Raw genomic sequence first — 10,774 nt, 5'->3', positions numbered from 1 at the left:
AGTCTCTCTCCAAGCTCAGGAGTTTCAGAAAGTTCAGACATTTGTCTCTCTAAGAAAACAGAGGCCACAGAGAAACCAGACAGCCAAATAAGTGAAGCTGTTGTTGGCAAAACCAAAGTTATAGCAACAAGGAGGACATCAGAGGAGGGGTCCTGAATGTCAGCAACCATGTCCAACTGCCCATATAATCACAGAACCAAATGAAACTACTGCTGTGGAAATGGGTATGTCTTCACCACCCAAAAGAAAGACAAAGGGTCTGAAGCCTTCTCCAGAAACTTGCCACCCAGGTTGCAGCTGAGATCACACAAGAACCTGTCAGACAGAAGTCTTTAGAGGAACCTGAAACAAAACAAACCCAAATCATCAGGAAGTCCAAAAGCTTTGATATATTTGCTCCTCAAAAGACAATACCTATCAGTGGTACAACTACTCAAGACGATTCAAACCAAACTGAGAAAGACGCTACTTCAGTCGTTCAGGCAGTCATCAGAGCAGCTGTTGGTACAATTGTGGAAGAGCTGGAGCAGTCAGCAACCACAACAGTGTCAACAAGCTCAGAGGTCCCTCATCTTGGGGAAGAACAGAGCACAGAGAAGCCTGATAGTCCAGTAACTGATGATGCTGTTGTGGAATCATCCAGAAGGACGTCAAAGGACATTCCTGACAGTCAACAACCAGCTTCAAGTCCAGATATAATTAAAGGACCAACGAAGACTACTGATGTGGAAGTAGGTAAGGTTTCACCACCCAAAAGAAAGACAAAGGGTCTGAAGCCTTCTCCAGAACTTACCACCAAGGTTGCAGCTGAGATCACACAAGAACCTGTCAGACAGAAGTCTTTAGAGGAACCTGAAACAAAACAAACCCTAATCATCAGGAAGTCCAAAAGCTTTGATATATTTGCTCCTCAAAAGACAATATCTATCAGTGGTACAACTACTCAAGACGATTCAAACCAAACTGAGAAAGACGCTACTTCAGTGGTTCAGGCAGTCATCAGAACAGCTGTTGGTACAATTGTGGAAGAGGTGGAGCAGTCACCAACCACAACAGTGTCAACAAGCTCAGAGGTCCCTCATCTTGGGGAAGAACAGAGCACAGAGAAGCCTGATAGTCCAGTAACTGATGATGCTGTTGTGGAATCATCCAGAAGGACGTCAAAGGACATTCCTTACAGTCAACAACCAGCTTCAAGTCCAGATATAATTAAAGGACCGACTAAGACTACTGATGTGGAATTAGGTAAGGTTTCACCACCCAAAAGAAAGACAAAGGGTCTGAAGACTTCTCCAGAACTTACCACCAAGGTTGCAGCTGAGATCACACAAGAACCTGTCAGACAGAAGTCTTTAGAGGAACCTGAAACAAAACAAACCCAAATCATCAGGAAGTCCAAAAGCTTTGATATATCTGCTCCTCAAAAGACAATATCTATCAATGGTACAACTACTCAAGACGATTCAAACCAAACTGAGAAAGACGCTACTTCAGTGGTTCAGGCAGTCATCAGAACAGCTGTTGGTACAATTGTGGAAGAGGTGGAGCAGTCACCAACCACAACAGTGTCAACAAGCTCAGAGGTCCCTCATCTTGGGGAAGAACAGAGCACAGAGAAGCCTGATAGTCCAGTAACTGATGATGCTGTTGTGGAACCATCCAGAAGGACGTCAAAGGACATTCCTTACAGTCAACAACCAGCTTCAAGTCCAGATATAATTAAAGGACCGACTAAGACTACTGATGTGGAATTAGGTAAGGTTTCACCACCCAAAAGAAAGACAAAGGGTCTGAAGACTTCTCCAGAACTTTGCACCAAGGTTGTAACTGAGATCACCCGAGAACCTGTCAGACAGAAGTGTTTAGAGGAAACCCAAATGAAACAAACCTTAATCAGCAGGAAGTCAAAAGGTTTGGATGTTTCTTCTTCTCAAGAGCCACTGTCTCCCCCAGTTGGAACAACTGATGTGGCATCTGTGGAAGTGGAGAAGGACATTGGTAGAGAAAAGACCACATCAATTGTACAGACTGTCACAGAAACAACCAAGTCTGTCATAGTGGTAGAAGAAAGTCTCTCTCCAAGCTCAGGAGTTTCAGAAAGTTCAGACATTTGTCTCTCTAAGAAAACAGAGGCCACAGAGAAACCAGACAGCCAAATAAGTGAAGCTGTTGTTGGCAAAACCAAAGTTATAGCAACAAGGAGGACATCAGAGGAGGGTCCTGAATGTCAGCAACCATGTCCAGCTGCCCATATAATCACAGAACCAAATGAAACTACTGCTGTGGAAATGGGTATGGTTTCACCACCCAAAAGAAAGACAAAGGGTCTGAAGCCTTCTCCAGAACTTGCCACCCAGGTTGCAGCTGAGATCACACAAGAACCTGTCAGACAGAAGTCTTTAGAGGAACCTAAAACAAAACAAACCCAAATCATCAGGAAGTCCAACAGCTTTGATATATTTGCTCCTCAAAAGACACTATCTATCAGTGGTACAACTACTCAAGACGATTCAAACCAAACTGAGAAAGACGCTACTTCAGTCGTTCAGGCAGTCATCAGAACAGCTGTTGGTACAATTGTGGAAGAGGTGGAGCAGTCACCAACCACAACAGTGTCAACAAGCTCAGAGGTCCCTCATCTTGGGGAAGAACAGAGCACAGAGAAGCCTGATAGTCCAGTAACTGATGATGCTGTTGTGGAACCATCCAGAAGGACGTCAAAGGACATTCCTTACAGTCAACAACCAGCTTCAAGTCCAGATATAATTAAAGGACCAACTAAGACTACTGATTTGGAATTAGGAATGGTTTTACCACCCAAAAGAATGCGAAAGGGTCTGAAGACTTCTCCAGAAATTGGCACCAAGGTTGTAACTGAGATCACCCGAGAACCTGTCAGACAGAAGTGTTTAGAGGAAACCCAAATGAAACAAACCTTAATCAGCAGGAAGTCAAAAGGTTTTGATGTTTCTTCTTCTCAAGAGCCACTGTACCCCCCTGTTGGAACAATTGATGTGGCATCTGTGGAAGTGGAGAAGGACATTGGTAGAGAAAAGACCACATCAATTGTACAGACTGTCACAGAAACAACCAAGTCTGTCATAGTGGTAGAAGAAAGTCTCTCTCCAAGCTCAGGAGTTTCAGAAAGTTCAGACATTTGTCTCTCTAAGAAAACAGAGGCCACAGATAAACCCGACAGCCAAATAAGTGAAGCTGTTGTTGGCAAAACCAAAGTTATAGCAACAAGGAGGACATCAGAGGAGGGTCCTGAAGATCAGCAACCTTGTCCAACTCCCTATATAATCACAGAACCAACAGAGACTACTGTTGTGGAAATGGGTAAGGTTTTAGTTCCCAAAAGAATGACAAAGGGTCTGAAGCCTTCTCCAGAACTTACCACCAAGGTTGCAGCTGAGATCACACAAGAACCTGTCAGACAGAAGTCTTTAGAGGAACCTAAAAGTGTTTTGAAAGAAATTAAACAAACCCTAATTGGCTGGGTGTCTAAAGGTTTTGATGTGTCGTCTCCTCAAGAGCCACTATCTCCCCCTGTTGGGACAATGGATGTGTCATCTATTGAGGTGAGGAAAGACATCGATAGAGGAAAGTCCACTTCAGTTGAACAGAAGGTGATAGAGACCACCAAACCTATCGTGGTAGAAGAAAGACTCTTACCAACCTCAAGAGTTTTAAAAAGCCCAGACATTTCTCCTCATGAGAAAACAGAGGCCTTAGAAAAACCCGACAGACAAATAAGTAAAGCTGTTCTTGGCAAAGCCAAAGTTATAGCAACAAGGAGGACATCAGAGGAGGGGCCTGGAGGTCAGCAACCATGTCCAACTGCCCATATAATCACAGAACCAACAGAGACTACTGTTGTGGAAATGGGTAAGGTTTCACCACCCAAAAGAAAAACAAAGGGTCTGAAGACTTCACCAGAACTTGGCACCACGGTTATAACCGACATCACACGAGATCCTGTCAGACAGAAGTCTTTAGAGGAACCTGAAACAAAACAAACCCAAATCATCAGGAAGTCCAAAAGCTTTGATATATTTGCTCCTCAAAAGACACTATCTATCAGTGGTACAACTACTCAAGACGATTCAAACCAAACTGAGAAAGACGCTACTTCAGTGGTTCAGGCAGTCATCAGAACAGCTGTTGGTACAATTGTGGAAGAGGTGGAGCAGTCACCAACCACAACGGTGTCAACAAGCTCAGAGGTCCCTCATCTTGGGGAAGAACAGAGCACAGAGAAGCCTAATAGTCCAGTAACTGATGATGCTGTTGTGGAATCATCCAGAAGGACGTCAAAGGACATTCCTTACAGTCAACAACCAGCTTCAAGTCCAGATATAATTAAAGGATCAACTAAGACTACTTATGTGGAATTAGGTAAGGTTTCACCACCCAAAAGAAAGACAAAGGGTCTGAAGCCATCTCCAGAACTTGGCACCAAGGTTGTAACCGAGATCACACAAGAAACTGTCAGACAGAAGTGTTTAGAGGAAACCCAAATGAAACAAACTATAATCAGCAGGAAGTCAAAAGGTTTTGATGTTTCTTCTTCTCAAGAGCCACTGTCTCCCCCAGTTGGAACAACTGATGTGGCATCTGTGGAAGTGGAGAAGGACATTGGTAGAGAAAAGACCACATCAATTGTACAGACTGTCACAGAAACAACCAAGTCTGTCATCGTGGTAGAAGAAAGTCTCTCACCAACCTCAGGAGTTTCAGAAAGTTCAGACATTTGTCTCTCTAAGAAAATAGAGGCCACAGAAAAACACGACAGACAAATAAGTGAAGCTGATGTTGGCAAAACCAAAGTTATAGCAACAAGGAGGACATCAGAGGAGGGTCCTGAAGATCAGCAACCATGTCCAACTGCCCATACAATCACAGAACCAAATGAAACTACCGCTGTGGAAATGGGTACGGTTTCACCACCCAAAAGAAAGACAAAGGGTCTGATCACAGAGATCTCACGAGAACCTGTCAGACAGAAGTCTTTAGAGGAACCTGAAACGAAACAAACCCTAATCATCAGGAAGTCCAAAAGCTTTGATATTTCTGCTCCACAAAAGACACTATCTATCAGTGGTACAACTACTCATGACGATTCAAACCAAACTGAGAAAGACGCTACTTCAGTGGTTCAGACAGTCATCAGAACAGCTGTTGGTACAATTGTGGAAGAGGTGGAGCAGTCACCAACCACAACAGTGTCAACAAGCTCAAAGGTTTCTCATCTCGGGGAAGAACAGAGCACAGAGAAGCCTGACAGTTCAGTAACTGATGCTGCTTCTGTGGAACCATCCAGAAGGACGTCAAAGGACGGTCCTGGCAGTCAGCAACCAGCTTCAAGTCCAGATATAATTAAAGGACCAACTAAGACTACTGATGTTGAATTAGGTAAGGTTTCACCACCCAAAAGAAAGACAAAGGGTCTGAAGCCATCCCCAGAACTTGGCACCGAGGTTGTAACCGAGATCACACAAGAACATGTCAGACAGAAGTCTTTAGAGGAAACCCAAATGAATCAAACTTTAATCAGCAGGAAGTCAAAAGGTTTTGATGTTTCTCCTTCTCAAGAGCCACTGTCTCCTCCTGTTGGAACATCTGATGTGGCATCTGTGGAAGTGGAGAAGGACATTGATAGAGAAAAGACCACATCAATTGTACAGACTGTCACAGAAACAACCAAGTCTGTCATAGTGGTAGAAGAAAGTCTCTCTCCAACCTCAGGAGTTTCAGAAAGTTCAGACATTTGTCATTATAAGGAGACAGAGGCCACAGAAAAACCAGACAGCCAAATAAGTGAAGCTGTTTTTGGGGAAACCAAAGTTATAGCAACAAGGAGGACATCAGAGGAGGGTCCTGAAGGTCAACAACCATGTCCAACTGCCCATATAATCACAGAACCAAATGAAACTACTGGTGTGGAAATGGGTAAGGTTTCACCACCCAAAAGAAAGACAAAGGGTCTGAAGCCTTCTCCAGAACTTACCTCAAAGGTTGTAGCTGAGATCATACAAGAACCTGTCAGACAGAAGTCTTTAGAGGAACCTGAAACGAAACAAACCCTAATCATCAGGAAGTCCAAAAGCTTTGATATATCTGCTCCTCAAAAGACACTATCTATCAGTGGTACAACTACTCATGACATTTCAAACCAAACTGAGAAAGAAGCTACTTCAATCGTTCAGCCAGTCATCAGAACAGCTGTCGGTACAATTGTGGAAGAGGTGGAGCAGTCACCAACCACAACACTGTCAACAAGCTCAGAGGTTTCTCATTTTGGGGGAGAACAGAGCACAGAGAAGCCTGACAGTCCAGTAACCGATGATGATGATGTTGTAGAACAATCTGAATTTAAACAATCTTCATCGGGTTTGATCACTGGGCCAATGGTCGATGAACAAATTCAGACTACAGCAAAGTGTGTCTTCTCTGTGCGTACAGACACACCACATCTGACAGAGTACATTGACAAGTTATGGAAACACAGCCCTGAGGTTCAGAAGCGGTATCTGGTCCTAAGTCTTCCAGAAGGAGCAAAGTACACACCTGAAACAAAGCCAGTTCTTCCACCTGTAGGTCCCTCTACTCAACATACCTCTGAAGAAATAAGTGAATCCTCTAGTCAGCTGAAGTTCAGGGGACCCACTCAAGATATAACCAAAGATGACACAGGGGATGACAGTGTGTCCTTCACCAAAGAGTCCTCTGAGATCCTAGTAGATCCCTCCCATCTAGTTTTAGACGTGAGCGAGATGACCAAAGAAGCATTTCAAAGTGACACTTCACAAGGCAGACCTCCTGCTGGTCAGTCACAGGTGGCAGGAACAGAGTTTATAGAAGTACACTTTTCTGAACAGGAATCTGTCTATTCGAGACAAGCTGAGAGAAGCATAGTGGTCCTAGAACAAGGTGCTAAAGAACAACTTGACAGCAAGTTGGATGAAAGGTCTGTAACGATAGAAAAAATCCAACTGGGGCCTGAAGTGCACGTTTTACAATTGGATTTACAGACCAGTCCAGAGGTGCATAAAGACATGTCTGCTGCAAATGTTGAGCCAAAGATAGATGTAAAAATTATCCATAACCAAGGACAACCCGAAAGTAAAATTGAGATCACTGCTGAGGTCATGGCAAAGACATCTGTAGGCGAGGTGACTAAACTAAAGGGACAAGAAAGCAGTGCTGAATGTAAAGAGGAATTCCTGAGGAATTCTGCTCAGTCCACAGTTGCTGTGGCTCCAATACTGGAGCCGTCTGAGACAGAGTTCATTGAAATAAGCTTATATGAGCAAGACTTCATAAACCCAAGTGAAGATACAAAGCTGCTGGAAAAGCCTTTAGAGGTTAAAGAGCAACCAGTCCATGAGGAGCATTCAGCCCATGAAGCCCAAGAAAAAAAATATCTTACAATGGAGAAAATTCCTGTGGAGCGTGAAGTCTCAGTTTTACAATTGGATGTACCAACCACTGAAACCCAGACTAAAAGAGAGGCACAAAACGTAGATAGGACTGCTGGCATTCATTCCAAGGAGGCTGTCGTCAATACAAGAGTGGAAAGGAAAGCGTGTGTGTCATATAGTGGCTCCACTCAACTTATGGCTAATGAAGCAGTGACGGCTTCTGCAGAAATCAAATTATCCAAGGAGGACACTATCAAACCAAGTATGACGGTGATTAAACCCAATTTCCCCCAACCCACAGAGGAAAAACCCAAAGTGGTTGAGAAAAGCAAAGTGCAACAGGATCATATTAAGGATTCTACCAAAGACTTACATGATCCTTCCCAGAGTCTGGACAAAATGACTCAGAAGATCAAAATAGTTTCTGATGAGTGCATCTCACAACCAGCTGCCATAATTAAGGAACATGAAACCACATCTGCAATAACAAGGGTGTCAATGATTCATGTGTATCAAGCAGGTGAAGAACATTTGGAAAAGAAAATAGCTTCAGTTGAGATAACCAAAGTAAAGCAGGAGTCTGAAGAACATCTAGTACAACTTCAGCATGAGCAGCATCAATTGTCAACACAAGAACTTAGTGGCTTAGCCAAAACTGATGTAAAGTCTATCAGTCAGCAGCAAAGCTTCAAGGACGCTGATGAGGTTGTACAACTGGATGAACAGACAGTGCAAGAGGAGGATCAATACATCTCTGTCACCACAGCCAAGAAACCAATGATAGAAACTGCTGAAACAAGTGTAGAGGGTCCAGAAAACATATATGAGACTAGAACTGATGTTTACAACGAAAAGGCTGCAGTTGAGACAAAAGTCAAGCAAGGCAGCAGTGAACGGGAGAAGCTCGTTCAGAGTGACTCCACTGAGCCCAGCTCTGTGGCCTCTGTAGCAGTGCAGCCGACTGCAACAGAGAAAGCATTCACAGAGGTTTCTGAGAAAGATGCTGCAAAACCAACCAGAGCAGCAATTAAGTCTGATTCTCTAGAAGCAACACCGGAACCACCAAAAGAGCTCGAGGATGAAGAAGACCGGTCTACAATGCCCTTACTAGACTTGGTCAAAGCTCCTCACAGTCTGGATGAGTCTGCTAGGGAGGAGAAAAGCTACAAAGGGGCCAAAGTACACCTTTTACAGCCTGATAGCCAGAAAATTATTAAAGAGCACAAGATCACATCCTATTTGGTAACAGAGACACCATTAATTCGTCAAACAAGTGTCCAATGTGAGGAGGTTGTGATGAAGAAACGTCAGACATCTCCTGATGCTAAACCAGGTAAAACTGCTGTTGAGTACAGTAGTACAGTACAGAGCACAGTAGAGGTAAAGATTGAGGAATGTGCTCAACTAGAGCAGCATGCAGAGGTGTTGACACAAGACATGGGTGATCCATCCACTGTCATTGAAAGGTCCATCAGGATCGAGAGGATCCACAAGGAGGAGGATGTTTGTGCTTTACAACTGGACATAGCAACAGGTCAAGTGGAGGATGAAAACCTCACTTTCATTATTGCCAAGGAACCGAGGAGAGCTGTGACTCAAACGAGCATAGAGGGCAAACTGGTGGCAGAAAAAGAGACCGTGGTTGATGTTCATAGCGAGGAGGCTGCATTTAAGACAGACGATGTGTCTCAGAGCGACGCCTTTAAACCTGTGACGTGTGAAGGAAGGACAGAATTTAAGCAAATCAGCTTCTCTGAACATGAGCGGGTTCAACCAAGCAGAACCCATCCTCAGCTGGAACTCTTTAAAAGCATGCAGGACGGACAGACGTCTATCAAGGCTCCCTCTGTCCAAGCAAAACATCCTCAGGTTCCGGCACCGGAAATGGACAATCTACCCATGAGTCAGGAAGCAACAACAACGGAGAAGAAAAAACAGGTAGAGTCAGGGATGAAGTTTGAGACTGTGAGAGAAAGCAAAGATGTGACTAACACAGACATTCAGCCTGACGAGCACAGAGTTAAGATCATCACTGAAGAAATGAAGGAGGGAAGTAGTGAATCCATGTTTGGACTCCGTATGGCCCCAAAAACCCAAATCACGAAAAAGAAGACTGAAGAGGAGAGAGAGAGTCAGGGGCAAGGATGGGAGACGGCCGTTACAGTAGAGCTGCCGAAACATCCGCTCGCCGTTACTACAGCTGTGACTACTGAGGCAGTGACGCGTGAAGCCTTTACTTTGCCGCAGGTAAGACGAGAAGTCTGAAGTAAAGTCGTGCGTTTGACTGGGATCTCAGATTAGGTGTAGTTTGTATTGAGCAACTGGGATGTTACAATTTTGTCTGAACGTTTATTATATTTTAGGTGTTTCTGTCACTAATAATAGACTTATTTTATTGGCTTGACTTAAAAACATTAAACAGGTGCATCTGACCGTATATGTACATTAACACTGGTGTTCTGTGTTGACAAAACAGGTGGGATATGATGCTCAGCTGAAGTCACCAGAATCACTGACAGTGTCTGCTGATTTTACCCTGGGTGAAGCAGCGTGGGAGGCTGGTTCACCCACTGATGAAGAAGCAGATGTGATGACTGAGGAATTATTGGAGCCATCAAAAGGCGCCGCCTTTTTCACAGAGATACAGGAACTAGCAGGAGCAGGACACTCTGCTCAGCTCACTGAAGTAACGTTTCTGCTACTACTACTGCATTTCAATAATAGCCAGTGATTATATGTAATGAGCCTATACCGTTCTGACTCTTCTGCATCTCTGCTCTCAAGGCTAAATATCAGGGGGAGGCTCCAGAGGCTCTAATATCTTCAGCCAGTGATCTAAATGGTTGTCTAAGAAGGCTCATATCTAAAGTCCTGACTTACAAAAGCCGCCCAGCTGAGCTCAACCCATCAGCCCTGGCCCAGCAGATAGAAGAAGCTCAGGTTAGTCTGTACAGAATAAAACACCAATAGTTGAACCTTCTGATGCAACTTAAATGACCTAAATGAAGGTAATAATAATGTGTTTAATCGTCTGAGTACAGCAGTGTGGAGAATCTGTCCAGGCCCAGCTCTCATTATTCTCCCAACTGAGCCGAGCTGATGCTGTGGAGCATGTGGAAACCCAGTGGAAAGACGCTGCTCAACATGTAGCGGCTGTGATTCAGAGCAAAGAGGCCCAACTGCAGCTGCTGACTGATTACTGCACACAGACCCAAACAGCCAGGACCACAGTAGACAGGCAGACAGCAGAAGTGGATGCTTTGAAAAGGTAGGTTGTCATGTGCTCTATGAAAGGAAAGAGTACAGCTTAATGAGCTTATCACACACTGTAATGAAATAAATACAGGTCA

At 44.1% G+C, this 10,774-nt stretch overlaps 1 protein-coding gene across 8 annotated transcripts in view; it reads left to right on the top strand.

The window, feature by feature from the left end:
- Positions 1–321: 321 nt before the first annotated feature.
- LOC114848153 (nesprin-2-like) overlaps positions 322–10,774 on the top strand; it is a 46,101-nt gene continuing 35,648 nt past the window's right edge. For 7 of the 8 annotated variants that reach the window (XM_029138419.3, XM_029138415.3, XM_029138418.3 and 4 more), the window contains exons 1-4: positions 322–9,671; positions 9,901–10,110; positions 10,209–10,364; positions 10,466–10,692. In XM_029138419.3, coding sequence (XP_028994252.1) covers positions 1,878–9,671; positions 9,901–10,110; positions 10,209–10,364; positions 10,466–10,692 — 8,387 coding nt within the window. In that variant the 5' untranslated portion in view covers positions 322–1,877. The remainder of the gene's footprint in view (positions 9,672–9,900; positions 10,111–10,208; positions 10,365–10,465; positions 10,693–10,774) is intronic. The other variant, XM_029138417.3, reaches the window with a different exon arrangement.

Source organism: Betta splendens, chromosome 22, assembly GCF_900634795.4.
Source record: "Betta splendens chromosome 22, fBetSpl5.4, whole genome shotgun sequence".
In the NCBI taxonomy this organism is placed as follows: domain Eukaryota; kingdom Metazoa; phylum Chordata; class Actinopteri; order Anabantiformes; family Osphronemidae; genus Betta; species Betta splendens.
This window is presented reverse-complemented; position numbering and strand designations above follow the sequence as displayed.